We start from the raw sequence: 20032 nt of genomic DNA on the forward strand, positions 1-20032 counted from the left end.
CTAATAAATCCCCTTTGAGAAAGCCAAAAACAAACAAACAAACAAAAACCCAAAACAACAAAAAAGCCAGCCATGTGGCACTAATTATATTAGACAATGATTAACTCTGATGACCTGGCTTCACATTCAGGAGCAATGGCTTGTTTGGATCAGCACTCACTGGTTTAGACAGTTACATAATTAACAACCTCAGGATTCCTTTGGCCACTAGGTTGGGCTTCAGTGTTGGAAGAAAATCGTGGCAGTAGGCGAATCCTGGAAGGAGTTCCAGCGCAAGAGGCGGGGAGCTGTCACCTTGTTACATAAGGTGCCCGAGCTCGCGGTCTGAGGAAGAGGCTCACCGGGAGAGAGGGGTGTGTTCTGGCGGCCCAACGCCTCCACTGATTGGCCGACAGGATGACGAGCGCACTTACAGTAGGCCCAACAGGAGTAGGAACATGCGTCAGCTTTGCGCAAACGGGGAGTGAGGAAGGGGCGTATCTGGAAGCTCAGGCGGACCTTCGATTGGCTGAAAGGCGTCCGAGTCGGGCTGGAGCCGGGTCGGCCTGAGGAGGGCACTGTCACTGGCCTGATACCGGAGGTGGTGACCGGCTTTAGTGGGACTATCATGGCAGCTCGGATTGGTCAGAGGGCCTTAAGAAAAGTAGTGTCCAGATGCTGTCCGAAATCAGGGGCACCGGTCCGAGTCTCCGCTCCGGTGCAGGAACCTACGCGTAACGTCAGGTAATAAACAAGCGGGGCGCCCGGATGTTGGTAGTTTTCCGTGGGTACCTCTTGAGTGGGGGTCGGGGGATTTCCGGTGCGTTTCCACGTCTTTGGAGAGGAAGGGTCTCCGGGTCGGGTGTTTTAAAGACTCCTCCAGCTGGAGGCTCGCCTGTCCGGGCCGCTCCGTTTGCGTTCACGGTTTTCTGCCCTCTCTAGAGGCTGTGAATCATCGGCGAGGCGACTTTGGAAGCAGCTAATATAGCAGCTCGGCCGCCGGTGCCTTTGGGTTCTTCCGGTCTCCGCCCCGGCTGCTTGTTGTTACGCTCGAAAAGTTTTTGCGCAGAGGAGTTGCCAGCTTCTGGGGTGTGTGGCAGTTTCTGGCTTGGTGCTGAGCCCCCTCCTCCCCTGTTCCTCCTGCGTGCCAGGTGGTCAGACGTGCTTTCTCAGTTTCTGGTAGACTTCTTTGCTCCGCATTTGCGTTACTGTAAAAGTAAACGTAGCCGACGTAAGCGGACCTGGAGTTTATCCATTCCCTTTTTCAGAGGTCCTGTAACCTTGAACTAGAGTCTGCCTTCCATTTTCCTGCTTGGTTTCTCTTGCAGGTGTGGGGGTGGAGACAAAAAGGATTCCCCATAGTTCCACCCCTTAGTTTCCTCTTACTAATGACATTGTAATGTGTTATTCTCTAAAATTACTTGAAGTTAATGTTTAAAATGAATTCAGATGTAAACATACGAGGAAGGGGTAAAAGCAAATTTGGTTGAGCCTCAAGACATTGAGGATCAAAGAGATTTTTAACGTCCTGGCAACCTAGCCAACTCCAAATCTTTTTAGACAGATACTGGTGGGAAGTGAAATAAACATTATTTCATATCGTTTACTCCTGCTTTAGGAAATGACCTGAAAAAAGTAGTCTCAAGTAGAGCATAACCCCATCACACTTTAGATCTGCTTGTATTACTGCTCTTATAGAATGTAGGCTTGCAAAAAGAAAACAAAAAAACCTATTCCTTTAAAAAGGTAATGCAGTTGCTTTAGTGATCAAATTAAGGCTCAATATCTAGTTTATCGTAATGAAGAGGTGTGTGTGTGTGTGGAGGGGCATGGGGGGTGGTTAGTATATGAGTTTCTTGCGGGGCAGAGAAACAACTGTCTTGCATCTCGTCCAGTACTGCTTTCATGATCTAACTTTATATACGTATACCTCCTTATGTAGCAGTTGACTATGTATATTCTTGGTAATGTGTGAAAATAGATGTGCTGTCCAGAACATTGTAATCATAACATGCAAATTGATCAGGAAAACTATTCGCTTATTTTAAACAGAGTTATTTCCTTTGGTTTTGTAGTTAGATTGTGTAGGATTTCCTTTTTGGGAATTGGGATGAAGGTAGTATATAAACCTCGTACAAAATTCAAAAGCATATACAGTAAGCTTCTTAATCACACAGTTACCGGTTCATTACTCAGAAGCAAGGGTCATCATACCTTTTTTAAATAAAAATTTATCTAAGATGAATTGCTTTTTCTGATACTGATTTATCAGAAAAACTAATAATTGTGCACTCTATCTGCCATATAATTGGCTTTTAGTAATAGATAATAAGCTATAGGATACAAACAGAAGAAAAAGTAAGAAAAACTAATTCAGTTAAAGGGATATATAGAGGGTCTTAGAAAGGAAATGGGTTTTAGAAGGCAAATTTGCATGCCAAATTTGGTTATGTAATCACTCTGGCTAATTCCTTTTTTTGTGCTGTTTTTTTTTTTTTAACATTTTTTATTGTTAAATATAACATATATACAAAGAAAGAAAAAGCAGTGATTTTCAAAGTTTTGTGCTTCTTTTTTAAGAGAGTAATCATCTATTTTTTTCACACTGTTCTGCTTCATTTAGGGTAACTGCTTCCCTTTTATAGGCATAGTCTCATTTTATAGCAAACTATAGGTTTACTAAAAAAAATAAAAATAGACTTCTTTAATATTATCTCTGCCTTTAAGATTCATATAATATCATATTTTCAGATATTTCAGGACACATTTGTAATATCTTTTTTCTTTCTAGGAAATTAATTCTGAAATATGTTATCATTATCATTATAAAATCAGTTACTACTTATAATGTCCTAGAAAATTTAGAATTCACAAAGCCATCTTGCTGTACCAAATTTTTCCAATTAAGCATTCCTTGAAGAGTTATTTCCAGAGACATCCTAGAATCCTACACTTAAAACAGGCTAGGTACATTCATACAGCTCATGTGTTCGATTCTTTTCCATTAAATTTTATCAAATAATCATGCAGTTTTTACCTTAACTATCTTCAGTGACCTAAAGTTATTGCCGGTAGAAATACCTGGAATTTTTATATACAGTTCAATTTTGAACAGTTACTCAAAAGTTCTTCTTGTGTTGTGAGCTCATATTCTTCCTATAATTTGGCTTTTGTTTCACATTCTGGAGCCACATTATCCAGTACCATCCCTATCTTCTGGCTGAATAGTCCCAATTTATTCCACTGTTCTTTGGTTTGATTTTCTATTCATCCCAAACTATAGGGGGTTAATGTCCTTCAAGGAATTTTATTGATATATGATAATAGGAGATTTCATTAGGCAAACCCATTGCCATTCTCTACTCTATCATCCTTTTTAAAATGTAATTTAAAGCATTGATTTAACGAAATAGCATTCTTACTGGAAACCTTTCAGCACCTTCCCACTGAGAATAAATTCCAAATTGCTTTGTCCTGGCCAACAATATCTGCCTCTCCAACATTATCTCATAATACTCTCCTCATGACTCCCTGTACTGCTGCTATACTGGTAGTTTGTTTGGTTTTTTTGGACACTACCAAGGTCTCTCCCTACTGCCTCCCCCATTTCATATATATATATGTATATATTTTTCACCTATATACATATGCTTATTATGCATTGTTCTAGTTTGCTAGCTGCCGGAATGCAGTATACCAGAAACAGAGTATTTTAAAAAGAATAATTTAAGGAGTTGCTGGTTTACAGTTCTAAGGCCGAGAAAATGTCCCAATTAAAACAAGTCTATAGAAATGTCCAATCAAAGGCATCCAGGAAAAGACAACTTGGTTCAAGAAGACCAATGAAGTTCAGGGTTCTCTCTAGTCTGAGAAGGCACATGGTCAACACAGTCACAGTTTCTCTCTCATCTGGAAGGGCACATGGCAAACATGGCATCATCTGCTAGCTTCTTCTCCTGGCTTCCTGTTTTATGAAGCTCCCTGGGAGGCATTTTCCTTCCTCATATCCAGAGGTCGCTGGCTGGTGGACTCTGCTTCTCGTGGCTGTGTCATTCTGCTCTGCTCTCTCTGAATCTCCGTTGTCCAAAATGTTTCCTCTTTTATAGGACTTCAGAAACTAATCATGACCCACTCAAATGGGTGGAGACATGCCTCTACCTAATCCAGTTTAACAACCATTCTTGATTAAATCACATCTCCAGGGAGATGATCTAATTACAGATTCAAACATACAATACTGAATAGGGATTAGAAGAAACGGCTGCCTTTGCAAAATGGAATTAGGATTAAAACATGGCTTTTCTAGGGGACATACATCCTTTCAAACCAGCACATGCCTATATATACATATTTCTCTCTTTGAATGACTAACTCCTTATCCATTAAGTCTCACATGAAATATCACCTCAGAGGTGATATTTCTTTCTAAACAGTTGTAATGGTAGGTCTCTCAGCTCCATTATTTTCTATATTATCCTATTTCTTCCCAGCACTTTTTAATATATTCCCAACTAGGACGTAATTTTCATGTTTTAGTCACCATCATATCCCTAGTGCCTAGCATAGTCTAAAACAAAATAACAGGTCAGTAAGTATGTGAACAAATGAATGAATAGTAGTAATCATTCATAAGGGAAAAGTTAAAAAACATTTTGGGAAATGAGTATATCAGTAGCCATGTTTCTTGAAGATGATTGTATGATGATATAGCTTTCACAATGTGACTGTGTGATTGTGAAAACCTTGTGTCTATGCTCCTTTTATCTACCTTGTCAACAGACGAGTAGAACATATGGAATAAAAATAAATAATAGGGGGAACAAATGTTAAAATAAACTTAGTTTGAAATGTTAGTGATCAGTGAAAGCGAGGGATAAGGAGTATGGTATGTATAATCTTTTTTTTTTTCTATTTTCGTTTCATTTCTTTTTCTGTTGTCTTTATATTTCTTTTTCTGAATGGATGCAAATGTTCTAAGAAATGAATATGCAACTATGTGATGATATTGTGAATTACTAAATATATATGTAGAACGGAATGATTTTGTTGTTAATTTTTAATAATTAATTAATTAATTAATTAATTAATAAAATAATTAATTAATTAAAAATACAATCAAAGGGGATGCAGCCAAAAGACATTAAAAAAAGCACAAGGGAGCAATGTCAGGCAGCTAATATAACTTTTGTTATTTTTCTGGATTTTACAATATCTGTGATATGTTTAAACTTTTAAATTTTCCTAATATTGGGATTTCATTGAAAATCTAAATAAATATTCACTTTTGTACCTATAAAAAAAAGTCTATCAGGTACCTATATTTAGAAATACCCCCAAACACTTGACATTTTAATTACACAGACGAAAGGTAAAGAACAGTGCAGCAATCTGACAGAGCCATCAGATCTCCAGTCTGAGCTTGAGACTTAATTTCAAGCTTTATTGAGGTGGATCAAGAATTGAGGAACCCTTATGGATTCATCTGGGGAAACAACATGAGTAACTCAGATAAGAAGATTTGAAAAAAGAGTGATGACTATTCTAACAAGTGTATGGCAAGAAAATGTTGTAACAAAAGTTACCAACTGAAAGGCAGCTTTCTGGGAAAGGTATCTTTTATGCCAGAAGATTCTTTTAACCCTATTATTTTTACTTTTCCTTAAGGTGCAGAAGATTGCTAAAACAGCAAGAAGTATACATTTTTCTCTGTCTATGCATGTGTGTAAGTGTGCTTTCAGGAATATTCTAAAGCTGCAGAGACTTTAAATCTCTGTAAGTTGTGTATCCTCTTAATTTTCATTGTCACTCTACATCAGTTAATTTTTTTTATTTTTATTTTTATTTTTTAGATATTTATCCTCCTGTGGTATATTGATGAGCAGAACTCATCCATTTCATACCTCAGTTGTGCCTAAGGAGATACATGGAAGAACTTTCTTCAAAATTTCTGCACCATTAATAAACAAAAGAAAAGAATATTCAGAGAGGAGAATTATAGGGTTTGTATATGACAATAGTTCTACTTAAAGAGTGCCTTCATAATTTTCTATCGAGAATCATGCTTCTTTTGGATTCTCTTCTTCTGGATTCTCTTACAGACTAAAGTTCGGTTTATCTGTGTTGGCTTTTCCATAACCCTTGCTGTTTTATAAATATTTGTTAAATAAGTATAATTATATGATAACTGTATAAGCTATGTTTAAACCTTCATGTATAAAGGAAATAATTTGTCTTAACTGTTTATAACCTGCATTTTTGTACATTTTTCTTTCTTTAGTGGCAATATTACTGATATTTTGGGTCAAAAATGTGTATATAGCGTATTCACCTTCCCACATAGATAGCTATATGTGTACATATATACTAATAGGCTTTTACCATCCAGAGCAGGGGTTGGCTTACTTTTTCTAGAAAGACCAGCTAGTAAATACGTTAAGATTTGTGGGCTATGTAGTCTCTTTTACACCTTTTTAGCTCTGTCAGTATAGCCCAAAGGTGGCAATAGACAATATGTAAACACAAGGGTATGACTTTGTTCCAATAAAATTTACTTATTAAAAACAGGTAGTGGGCCAGATTTGACCCCAAATCTAGTATTATATACAGTTGAATATATTACAGTGAGTAAAGAACGCAATTCTCTAAAACACGAAGTATAACATCTCTCCTGTTGTAGTTTGCTAGCTGCCAGAATGTGATATATTAGAAACAGAACGGCTTTTAAAAGGGGGAATTTACAGTTCTAAGGCCATGAAAATGTCCCAATTAAAGCAAGTCTATAAAAATGTTCAAATTAAGGCATCAACAGAGTTACCTTCACTCAAGAAAGGCTGATTACGTTCAGGGTTTCTGTCTCAACTGGAAACGCATGTGGCAAATTTGGCTGTGTTTGCTAACTTTCTCTCCAGGCTTCTTGTTTCATGAGCTCCCCCAGGGATATTTTCCTTCTCCAAAGGTTTCTGGCTGCATGGGCTCTCATGGGTCTCGTGGCTCTCAAGCTTTTCCCAAAATGTTTCCTCTTTTTAAAGAGCTCCAGTAAACTAATGAAGACCCACCTGGAATGGGTGGAGCCACTTCTCCCTCTAATCAAAGGTGAATACTCAGATTTGGGCATGTCACATTTCTGTGAAGATTATCTAATCACGCTTTCAACCTACAATGCTGAATAGAGATTAAAAGAAAGGGCTGCCTCTACAAGATGTATCAGGATTAAAACATTGCTTTTCTAGGGTATAAATCCAGTACACCTCTATATGGGAATTTCTGGAAATTCCTCTATATGGGGTCTTAATTTCCAACAACCCATTAAGTATTACATGAAACCTTGTAAAAGTGGGCATTTCATTCATTGTAGTTGATAAGTTTTACCCTTCCTACTTTTCTGTAACAAAGGTCTTTTGGCAGACTCAATTGCTTTTGTCATAAAATTTATCTTTATCACTAGCTAGTCACATATGAGTTAAGTTAACACTGCGTTCTAGTTTGCTCGCTGCTGGAATGCAATATACCAGAAACGGAATGGCTTTTTAAAAAGAAAATTTAATGAATTGCTAGTTTACAGTTCTAAGGCCGAGAAAATGTTCCAATTAAAACAAGTCTATAGAAATGTCCTATCAAAGGCATCCAGGGAAAGATACCTTGGTTCAAGAAGACCAATGATGTTCAAGGTTTCTCTCTCAAGTGAGAAGGCACATGGTGAACACAGTCAGTATTTCTCTCTTGGCTGGAAGGGCACATGGTGAGGCAAGGTATCATCTGCTAGCTTTCTCTCCTGGCTTCCTATTTCATGAAGCTCCCCAGGAGGCAATTTCCTTCTTCATCTCCAAAGGTCGCTGGCTGCTTCTCTCTGCTTTTCGTGGCTATGTTGTTCTTCTGTGCTCTTTGTGAATCTCTAGCTTTCTCCAAATGCTTCCTGTTTTATAGGATTCCCATAAACTAATCAAGACCCACCCAAATGGGTGGAGACATGCCTCTACCTAATCCAGTTTAACAACCACTCTTGATTGAGTCACATCTCCAGGGGGATGATCTAATTATAGTTTCAAGTATACAATACTGAATAGGAATTAGAAGAAATGGCTGCCTTTATAAAATGGGATTAGGATTAAAACATGACTTTTCTAGAGTACATACATCCTTTCAAACCAGCACACACTATCTGCTGTACAGATTAAACCCCAAATTTATTTCTTTCTCATAAAAAGTTGAAATAAGTGTTCTTGACCTGTGGACATCTGTCCTTCAGATAGTGATTCAGGAACCTAGGCTTCATCCAATTTGTAACCTCTGTAATTCCCTGGTCTTCAGAGTCAGTGAAAATGTACACCTGCTTCTTAACCTCATTGGTCTGGTAGCTACATACATCACTTTCCCTCTCAGATATGATTGGTAAGAATTAGTCATAATGCAGGGGGAGAGATTGGCAAATGTAGTGCCTTGATGGGCTGCTCCTTCCTAGCAACAGTGCTTTCTACAGGGAGCAGAGATATTTGGATTGTAACCATGCCACAGCTGATATCTTGCAAAAACAATGGCAGTTGAAAGATAAGAAATTGAATAGTGAATTTGTCTTTTGTGCATTTGCCATTTGATAGGTGCTGCTGGGTGCTTTGTGTTTTTTATTTAATCCTCAGTATAGTCATGTATAGAAGTTCTTGTTATTACCATTTTTGAGATGAGGAAAGTGAAACTCAGAAAGACAACATAAAGTGTCATGGACTCCAAAGCTTGTCTTCCCACCATATTAACTTTGCTTCCTTATTTTTCTCATGCTAGAATCCTTTTTATTACAAATTGGTCTTGTCCAAATGATCTTCACCTTATGTCTTTTAAATTCCTGTTTGGCATAAATACATAATAATAATTGCTGTCATTTATTAAGTGTTCATTAGGCATGTGCCTGGTGATGAAACTATTTCATTTAATCCATCCATTTTCCAGTTATGGATGAAGACAAGTTGAGAGGTTAAGGAGCCTACCCAGGGTCATATAGCTATGTTTTAGAGTTGATACTTGATGACAGTCCTTTCTGTCTAACAAAGCCCATTCCTTTATTTGCTCACTGTGCTGTGTTACTCGGTTTTTGTAGACTGCTTTTATAGCAATTAGCTTCCAGGCTATAAGCTTTCATTCTTCCTGAGGCTTATCAAAGCATTTATTTCAAAGTGTCTCAAAACCTGGAGAGGTTAGGGTTTTTTTTTTTTTCTTTTCCCTCTTCTGTGGGTTTTCTTTCATGGTCATAAACATTATTTACACGTAAAGACTCAAATTCTGTCCTATTAAATAAATATCCTCTTGTAATTTAGATTGTAATTGTATTAAATTACTACATCACTCTGTTTACAAATTCTGTTTTTACGGTGTTGAGTTTTTATAACCGAGATTGATATGTATGTATGAATCTCATCATTCAGGTGTTTTATGTATGTCCATAGAGGGTTTTGTTTGTTTTCTTATTTAAATCTTGAACTTTTTTTGTTGAATTTGTTTTTAGGTAGTTTGCATTTCTATGGTATTGTTTCCAGCTGGTTCTTAGGGAAGATACTGATTTTTATTATATTTCATAACAGTCCATCTTATTGAATTTTGGCTTGATAGACAATCAGACCACCTGCCAATTAATAATTTTGACTAATACTTTTCATTTATTATCTCATTTAGTCCTCACATACAGATATTTCGTGCTCTTATATAACTAATTGACTGATACTTTCAGAACAGTATTACATAAAAATGATTATAGCCAGCATCTTTGTCTTATTTCTACTCTAATGGGAATGCTTCCGGAGGAGATCATACAGTTTTTCCTCTTTTGAGCAATTAATATGGCTATAATAATGAAATTTGCAATATTAAACTATCTGTTCCTTTATCAGTTGCATTTTGATTGTTACACGTTTTTTAATGTATTGCTGGATTCTGTTTACTGATATTTTACTTACAATTTTTGCCTCAGTACTTGTAGGTGATGTTGGTCTGTAGTTTTGTTTCTTATGTTCTTTGCCATTTTTTAGTTGTCATAATGTTAGGCTGATTCATAAAGAGAATGGGAGGTTTCATTTCTCTGTAGAATAGTATTCTAGAATAGTTTACTTTCCTTCTTTTTCTGATTACAAAACTATTACATGGACATCCAGAGAAGATGGTGGAGTAGGGGGATCCAGGACTCACTCCTCCAAAATCAGCAGCTGTACAAGCAGAAATGGTCTGAAACAACTCTTTTGGGGCTCCAGAATCCAAGGGCATGCTCTACGACATCCAGAGAAGAGTGGGATGAAGAGACTGAGAAACTGGTAAAAAACTGCAAGTAATTCACTCTGTAGTGGTGGCCAGGCCCATCCTCCACCCTCAAGGCAAGCTGCCTTGAGTCCAGTCCCTGGCTGGTTGCTGCAGACAGAGAGGATGTGGAAGCCTTGCTCCCCAAGAATAGGGGCTGCATGGCTCTATATTGATCATGGCTTTTGACCACTGAATTTAGATTCCTGGGTCCTAGCTCTGAATTAGTTTAAACCCAACCTAAATAGAGGCTACCGTGGCCATTGCTTCAACTTCAACCCTGCCTCCAAAAGAGACAGAGACTGTGGAGGTTTAAAGACATACTGCCTCCTTAGGGCTGTGGAGAACATTTTGCCAAACAGCACATTCTGCTGGGAAGGTGAAGAAAGTGCATCTTCATGGAGCAATGGAAATGATTTTTGCCAAAGAGCACAAACTGCTAGACCAACCAAAAAAGTACAGCCTTGGGGAACCAAGAAGACTTTTTGGCGTCTTTCCTGACACTCTCTCCAAGGCCCTTTGGAATATGTCAGTACCCCCTGCTTGGGTCCTTGACCCTCTTTTACCTGAGAAATATAGACTTGGGAAGATCCTCTCCAAGGTAATCCTCCTTCCAGAATTTGTCCTCCAGGCAATAAAAGGAGAGTTAAAAAATAATAATAAAGAATAAATGTAGAGGCTAAACAAAAACAGAACAAAGCAAGATTCCTGGGGAAGGAATGGAGGAAAGGAAGCTTTCTTTCGGGGAATGAAACAGTTGCACAAACAGAGCACTCTTAAATATTGTACCTGATTCCCAGGGCAAGAATCAGATGTAGAAGAGTTGCCTAAATCTGATCAAACAGAGGCAATTTTAAAGGTCTATAATAAGCTGAACCATGTGTGAAAGAAGACCCTTAACACAAAGCTAGTCAACAACAAAACCCTAGAAAAGAAAGGGAGACTGCACAGTAAACTCATTAAGATAATCTGATGCCTAGATATCAGCAAAAAATTATAAACTATACAAAGAAACAGGAAAAAAAGGTTCAGTAAAGGAACGAATTAAAAAGTCAGAGGAGACACTGAGTTTGAAACAACTAATCAAAGATGTTCAAACAAATCTCCTAAATCAATTCAAGGAGATGAAGGAAAACATGACTAAAGAAATGATATTAAGACAGTGGGTGAGCATAAGGAATTTCAAAGTATGAAAAGAAATAAAATGGAGTTTTTGGGGAACAAAAGGCACAGTAGAAGAGATTAAACATGAGCATATTTGTAGAGGCAGAAGAAAGAATCTGAGCTAGAAGATAGGACATTGAGAATCTTACATTTAAACAAAAAAACAGGTAGAAAAAAGAATGGGAAAAATTGAGCAGGGTCTTAAGGAACTAAATAACACATGAAGTGTACAAATATGCATGTCATGCGTGTGCCAGAAGGAGAAGAGAAGGAAGGAGCAGAAAGAATATTTGAGGAAATAATGGCCCAAATATCCCAGCTTTGGTGAAAGACATAAATATATATTCTAAGAAGTGCAGCAATCCCAAAGTAATATAATAGATCTACTCCAAGACACATAGTAATCAGAATGTCCGATGCCAAATATAAAGAAAGAATCCTGAAAGCAAGAGAAGAGCAATTCACATACAAGGGGAAAGCAGTAAGATTGAGTTCCAGTTTCTCATCAGAAAACATGGAGAGAAGGCTGTGGTATGATATATTTAATGTACTGAAAAATAAAAACTGCCATTCTAGAATTCTGTTCTGACAAAACTGGGTCCTTTGTAAATGAGGGAGAGTTTAAAATATTCACAGAAAAACAAAAACTGAGAAGTTCATAGACAGGAGACCTGCCCTAAAAGAAATATTAATGGGAGTGCTGTATTCTGAAAGGAAAAGACATGAGAGATTTGGAGGAGATTGTAGAAATTAAGACTTGTCAGTAAGGGTAACTAACAGGGTAGGAAGAGAGACAGAAATAAAATATGATCTATAAAAGCCAAAGGATAAATGGTGGAAGTAAGCACTCCCTTTACAGCAATAACATTTAATGTTAATGAATTAAACTCCCCAACCAACAGACACAGATTGGCAGAATGGATTAAAAAGTATGATCTGTCTGTATCCTGTCTACAAGTAAAGAGTAATTTTAGACCTAAGGACACGAATACATTGTAAGTGAAAGGCTGGAAAAAGATATACCACACAAACAGTAACCAAAAAGGAACTGGGGTAGCTATACCAATATTGGACAAAATAGACATTAAATGCAAAGCGATTCTAAGAGGCAAAAAAAGACACTATATATTAATAAAAGGTGCAATCCACTAAGAATAAATAACAATCTTAAATATTTATGTATCTAACCAGGGTGCCCTAAAATACATGAGGCAAACATGGCAAAAAACTGAAGGGAAAAATAGATGTCTCTACAGTAAGAGTTGGAGACTTCCAAACACCACTCTCATCAATAGATAGAACATCTAGACAGAGGATCAGTAAGGAAACAGAAAACTTGAATAATATAAAAAAACTAGACCTAATAGACACAATACAGAACATTGCACCCCAGAACAGCAGGATATAAATTCTTCTCAAGTTTTCATGGATTATTCCCAGAATAGACCACATGTTATGTCACAAAAATGTCTCAATACATTTAAAAAGATTAAAATTATACAAAACACTTTATCTAATCCTAATAGGATGAAGCTGGAAATCAATAACAGGTGGAAAATGAAAAAAAATTTACAAATACATGGGGGTAGACGGCACATTCTTAAGCGATCAAAGAAGTGGGTCAAAGAAGAAGTTCTAAGAGAAATCAGTAAATATCTCTAGACAAATGAAAACAAGAACACAACATAGTCAAAACTTACAGGATGCTGTGAAGGCAGTAATTAGAGGGAAATTATAATTCTAGATGCCTACATTACAAAAGAAGAAAGAATTAAAATCAAAGACTTAACTGTCCACTTGGAGGAACTAGAAAAAGAACACCAAACTAACTGAAAGCAAGCAAAAGGAAAGACATAACAAAGATTACAATAGAAATAAATGAAATTGAAAGTTTAAAAAACAGTAGATTTCACAAAACCGAAAGTTCTTTGAGGAGATCAATAAAATTGACTTAGCTTTATTTAGACTGACAAAAAAATAAAGAGAAAACACAAATAAAATCAGACATGAAAGGGGGTCATTACTACTGATCCTACAGAAATATTATTATTATAAGAGAATACTTTGAACAACTGTATGCCAACAAATTAGAAACTTAGATAAAATGGACAAATTCCTAGAAATCCAAGAACAACCTAAAATGATTATAAAAGAAATAGAAGAAATCAACAGACCAATTACAGGTAAAGAGACTGAATCAGTCATCAAAGACCTCCCAACAAAGAAAGACAAGTACAGGACCAGATGGTTTCACTGGTGAATCCTACCAAACATTCCAAGCACACTTAGCTCCACTTATGCTGAATCTACTCCAAATACTTGAAGAAGAGAGAACACTACGTAACTCATTCTATGAGTCCAACATTGCCCTAATACCAAAGCCAGATAAAGATATTACAAGGAAAAATAATTGCAGACTAGTTTCTCTAGTGACTATAGATGCAAAAATCCTCAACAAAGTACTTGTAAATTCAATCCAACAGCAATTAAAGAAATCATACATCATGATCAAGTAGGTTTTAGCCTATGTATGCAAGGATGGTTCGACACAACAAAATCAATTAACAATACACCATATTAATAAATCATAGGGGGAAAAACACGTGATCATCTCAATTGATGAAGACATTTGACAAAATCCAGCATCCTTTTTTATTTATATGAAATTTTATTGATATATATTGATTCACATATCATGTATTCATCTAAAGTATATAATCAGTGGTTCACAGTATCATCATATAGCTGTACATTCATCACAATTGGCTTTATTTTTTTTCTTGTGAAAAATAAATATACAAAAACAGATTTTGAAGAACACCATGACAGTTAGTTGCAGAATAAATTTCAGAGTTGTATGTGGGCTACAAGTCCACAATTACAGGTTTTTAGTACTAGCTGCTCTAAGACACTGGAGACTAAAAGAAATAGCAATATAATAGCAGTCATACTCATTTGTTAAACCCTACCTTCTCTGTATACAAACTCCACCATCTCCTGTGATCTTTCCCCCACTCTTTAGGATTATTTGGCTACCAGCATCCTTACTTGATCAAAACACTTCAAAAGATAGACTAGAAGGAAATTCCTCAATGTGATAAAGGGCATATATGAAAACACACAGTTAACATTGTACTCAATGTCAAAAGTCTGAAAGCTTTCCCTCTAAGATTGAGAACAAGATAAGGATGCCTACTGTCACTGCTGTTATTCAGCATTGTGCTGAAAGTTCTAACTAGGGCAGTTAGCCATGAAAAAGAAATAAAGAGCACCCAAATTGGAAAGGAAGAAGTAAAACTCACTATTTGTACATGGCATGTCCCTATAAAAAGTGCTGAAAAACCTGTAACAAAATTACTAGATCTAATAAATGCATTCAGCAAATGGTGGGATACAAGATCAACATGCAAAAAAATAAGTAGTGTTTTATACACTGGTAAAGAACAATCTGAGGAGACAATCAAGAAATAAAATTTCATTTACAATGGTAGCTAAAAGAATCAAAATATCCAGGAATAAATTTTACCAAGGATATAACTGACTGGTACACAGAAACTAGAAAACATTGCTAACAGAAATCAGAGAAGACCTAAATAAATGGAAGGATGTTCCTTGTTAATGGATTGTAAGACTAAATATTGTCAAGATGACAATTCTACCCAAATTGGTTTACAACTTTAACACAATCCCAATGAACATTCCAACAACCTACTTTGTAGAAATGGAAAAGCCAATTATCATTTAGTTTGGGAGGGTAAGGAGCCCTGAATAGCCAAAAACAGCTTGAAAGAAAAGAATGAAGTTGGAGGATTCATACTTCCTGACTTTAAAGCATTTTACAGAACTACATGTGGTCAAAATAGCATGGTACTGGCATAAAGATAGATATATTGACCGATGGAATTGTGCTGGTTTAAAACTGTTTTGTACCCCAGAAAAGCCGTGTTCTTTAATCCTCATTCAATATTGTTGGATAGGATCTTTTTTATTAAGTTGTTTCCATGGAGATATGCCCCACCTAGTTGTAGGTGGGAGTTTTTGATTAGGTGGTTTCCATGGAGATGTGTCTCCACCCATTCATGGTAGGGTTCCTTACTGAAATCCTTTAAGAGGGAACATTTTGGAAAAAACTTCAGAGCCAATGCTAGACCCAGAGGTTTGGAGATATAGAAGGAAAACAACCCCAGGGAAGCTGTTTGAAACAAAAAGCCAGAGACCCTGGCAGGTGCCAGCCATGTGCCTTCCCAGACAACAGAAGTATTCTGGACCCATTGGCCTTACTTTGAATTTAAGATATCTTTCTCTGGATGCTTTACTTTGGACATTTGTGTGGCCTTGGAACAGTAAACTAGCAACTTAATAAATTTCATTTTTAAAAGTCGTTCCATTTCTGGTATATTGTATCCTGGCAGCATTTGGAAACTAAAACAGGAATCAAATTGAAAGTTCAGAAATAGATCCTCTAATCTGTGGCCAATTGATATTTGACAATTCTGCCAAGTCCTTTCAACTGGGACAGAATAGTATCTTCAATAAATGGTTCTAGGAGAGCAGGATATCCATATCCAAAAGAATGAAATAGGATCCCTGTGCTGGTTTGAAATGGTTATGTACCCCAGAAATGCCATGTTCTTTCTACTCTAATTTAATTTTGTGGGGGCAGACCTATTGTTTAGGGTAGAATCATTGATTAGGTTGTTTCTTTAGAGATCGACCCACTCAGTTGTGGGTGAAGCCTTTAATTGGATTTTTTCTATGGAGATATAATTCATTCAGTTGTGGATGTGACCTTTTGACCAGATGGGGATGTGGTGCTACACATTTAAGGTGTGTTTGATTAGTTTACTGGAGTCCTTTAAAAGGGGAAACATTTTGGAGAAAGTTCAGAAGCTACATAGACGCAGACATTTGAAGATGCTTGGAGTGCAGACAGAGATGTTTGGAGATAGAAACAAATAGCCTAGTTGCTAAGCAAAGACTCATAGAAATAGCCAGAACTTGAAGAGAAGAAATCTCTGGCACTGGGAGATGCTAAGCTAAGAGATGAAACCCAGAGTTTTGACCTGGAGCAGCTAAGTATAAACCCACATATGCTTAGAGAGGAAGCCGCAGGAATTAGAAGATGGAAGCAATAGAACTGGGAACAAGAAACAGCAGATGCTAGCCATATGCCTTCCCATGCGAAAGACATCAGCCTTTCTTAGAAGTCAAGGTATCTTTGTCTGGATGCCTTAGTTTGGATATTTTTATGGCCTTCAAACTGTAAACTTGTGACTTAATAAATCCCCTTTATAAAAGCCATCCCATTTCTGATATTTTGCATTCCTGCATTATTAACAAACTAAAACAACCCCTATCTCATACCCTAAACAAAAATAAACTGAAAACGGATCAAATAACTAAATATGAGTCAAGACCTTAACACTTCAGAAGAAGATTTAGAGGAGTATCTGTGAGATCTTGTGGTTGGCAATGGTTTCTTAGATTTTACACCCAAAGCACAAACAACAAAGGAATAGTTAAAGGGGACTGCCTCAAAATTAAAAACTTTTTTGCTTCAAAGGACTTTGTCAAGAATGTCAAAAGGCAACCTCCTCAATCGAAGAAAATACTGTGGAGACCACAAAGCTGATGAGAGTTTAATATCCAGAATATTTGAAGGAACCTTACAATTGAACGTTAAAAAGACAGCCCAATTAAAAAATGGGCAAAAGACTTGAATAAAGAAAATACAAATGGCTAAAAAGCATTTAAAAAGATGCTCGACACTCACTAGCTATTAGGGAAATGTAAATTCAAAACTACAATGAGATATCACTTAACTTCTACTAGGAAGGTCACTATTAAAAAAAAAAACAGACAACTACAAGTGTTGGAGAGGATGTGGACAAATATGAACAATCATTCACTACTAGTGGGAATGTAAAATGGTGTAGCCGCTATGAAAGTTCCTTAGGAAGATAAGTATAGAATTGTGATGATCTGGCAATCCTACTTACCGGTATCTATCTAGAAGAACTGAAGGTGGGGACACAGACATTTACAATCTGATGTTCATAGCAGCATTATTCATACTTCCTGAAAGATGGAAGCAACCCAAGTGTCCATCAACTGATGACTGGATGAGCAAAATGTGTTATATACATACAATATGATTCAGCTGCAGGAAGAAATAAGTCCTGACGCATGCAACAACATGGATAAATCTTGAGGACATTATGTTAAGTGCATAAGCAGACACATAAGGACAAATATTGTATGGTTTCATTGTTGTAAAACAGAGGAAGCAAACTCATAAAGTTAGATTCTTGAGTATAGGTTACCAGGAGATAGAATGAAATTGAGAATGGGGAGCTGATGCTTAATTTGTGCACAATTTCTGATTAGGTTGATTTTAAATGTTTGGGTAGGGATAAAGGTGTTGGTAGCACATTATTGTGAGTGGAACAGCACCAAATTATGCATGTGAATAATCTGTAGGCATGTAAATGTGATTGAAAGGGGAAGTTTTGGGCCATATATGTTACTAGAAGGAAAGCTAGAGGATAAAACATGAAACTGTGTATCAGTGAATCCTGTTGGGATGATAACTTTGGTTAACAGTACACCAATTAGAATATTCTTTCATGAACTATGACAAATGTACATCACTACTACAAGATATTAGTAATAGGGTGGTATATCGAAAAATATATACCTAATGCAAACCACGGAGTATAGTTAAAAGTAATATTTTAATATTCTTTCATCAGTTATAACAAATGTACCACACACCGATGCTAAGTATCAACAATAGGGGAATATTAGGAATATGGAGTTTTTCTTTTTGGAATAATGAAAATGTTCTAAAATTGCGATGATGAATGCACAACTCTGATTATACTGAGAGTTATTGATTGTATACTTTGGATGGATTGTATACTCTGAATGGTTTGTGAGTGTATCTCAGTAAAACTGCTTTAAAAAAAGAACTTGTATAAAAGCCTAACAAGATTGAAATATGTAGACTAAAAAGTTAGCCTACCTTTATCCCCATTCTCTTTACCCAGAATTAACAACTGTATCCTTCCTTCCAGTACTTTTTCTTTGTATTTTTGTTACATATTCTATTGACATGATTTTCTTGACAAATATTCAAATATTAAATACATTTAAAATTAAGGATATATACTTCAGATTTTTCTTAGACTCATACATACCATGCTTTGTAATGTGTTTTCATGTAACAGTTTATCATAAAAGAATTAGATCAATACATACTTTAAAGCAAAGATCCAATTCTTTAATTTATTTTTTTTGTCAATTCTTTTAATCAACTGGTAATGAAATTCTATAGTATGGGTGTGTCATTTATTAATCATTACCTTATTGTTAGACATTAAGGTTGCTTCCCATGTTTTCTTTTAAATCGCTGTTGAAATGTTCTTCTTCTGTGCAATGTAGGACTATTTTTAACAGATTGCTAGAAGTGAAATTGTTGAGTCTGAGTAAGGAATTAGTGATCAACTCAAGCCAATTCTTGTCATGAATCCACTTTATGCAAACTTTGATTTTTAAATGATAGCAACCAAATAAAAATTTAAGAAATCACATCTGTAGGCCAGATCCAGCCCATGGATTGTCACATATGACATCTGCTATGCATGTATATTTAACTCCCTTTTTCTTTTCTGTGTTCCTGTGAAGTCATTCATTCCATAGCAATTGTTCAGTATGTTTGCCCAATGATCTATTGCCTCATCACATATACACACTATAAAGTATGGGTATATCATATATAGCTAAATGAAGTTAACAGCCTCTTTTTTTTTTTTTTTCAAGATATTCTATGCAGGAAATGTATGATGTGGTATCAGGAATGGAGGACTATAAGTATTTTGTTCCTTGGTGCAAAAAATCAGATGTAATATCAAGGAGATCTGGATACTGCAAAACACGATTAGAAATTGGGTTTCCACCCATGTTGGAGCGATATACATCAGTAGTAACCTTGGTGAAACCACATTTGGTAAAGGTAATGGTTTAATTTTTTGTTGTTTTCAAATATCCCCCAAATATTGATTTTATCAAATGCATTACATTTTTTTAGACTTTTTATTTTGAAATATAATATACAAAAAAAGCAATAAAGTTCAGAATACATTATAACAAGCAGTTGTAGAACAGATTTCAGGGTTTGGTATGGATTACAGTTCCACAATTTTAAGTTTTTCCTTCTGGCTGCTTCAAGACACTGGAGACTAAAAGAAATATCAGTATAAGGATTCCACAGTCATACTCATTTGTTAAATCCTATCTTCTTTGTTATAACTCCTTCATCTCCTTTGAGCCCTCTCCCAGTCTTTAGGGGTATTTGGGCTACGCACATTCTAACTTTTTCAGGTTGGAAAGGGGTGTCGATAATATAAGATAGGGAAATGGAACTGATTGATGTTCTTGGAAAGGCTGGCTCCTCTGTATTTCAGGACTTATCCAGCCTAGGAACCCATTTGGAGGTTGTAGGTTTCTGGAGAGTAGTGTTAGTTTCTGAAACTTTTGTAGAATCTCAGATAAAGCCCTAGGTGTTCTTTAGGGTTGACAGGAATGGTTTTGGTTGGGGTTTGGCAAATTCTGG

At 36.3% G+C, this 20032-nt stretch overlaps 1 protein-coding gene across 1 annotated transcript in view; it reads left to right on the plus strand.

Annotated features, from left to right (window-relative positions):
* Nucleotides 1–440: 440 nt before the first annotated feature.
* COQ10B (coenzyme Q10B) overlaps nt 441–20032 on the plus strand; it is a 37901-nt gene continuing 18309 nt past the window's right edge. Inside the window, exons 1-3 of the mRNA XM_077154573.1 lie at nt 441–723; nt 5829–5978; nt 19240–19432. Of these exons, the coding sequence (XP_077010688.1) occupies nt 608–723; nt 5829–5978; nt 19240–19432 (459 nt within the window). The 5' untranslated portion in view covers nt 441–607. The remainder of the gene's footprint in view (nt 724–5828; nt 5979–19239; nt 19433–20032) is intronic.

The sequence above is a fragment of the Tamandua tetradactyla genome, chromosome 3 (genome assembly GCF_023851605.1).
Source record: "Tamandua tetradactyla isolate mTamTet1 chromosome 3, mTamTet1.pri, whole genome shotgun sequence".
NCBI classification, from domain to species: Eukaryota; Metazoa; Chordata; class Mammalia; order Pilosa; family Myrmecophagidae; genus Tamandua; species Tamandua tetradactyla.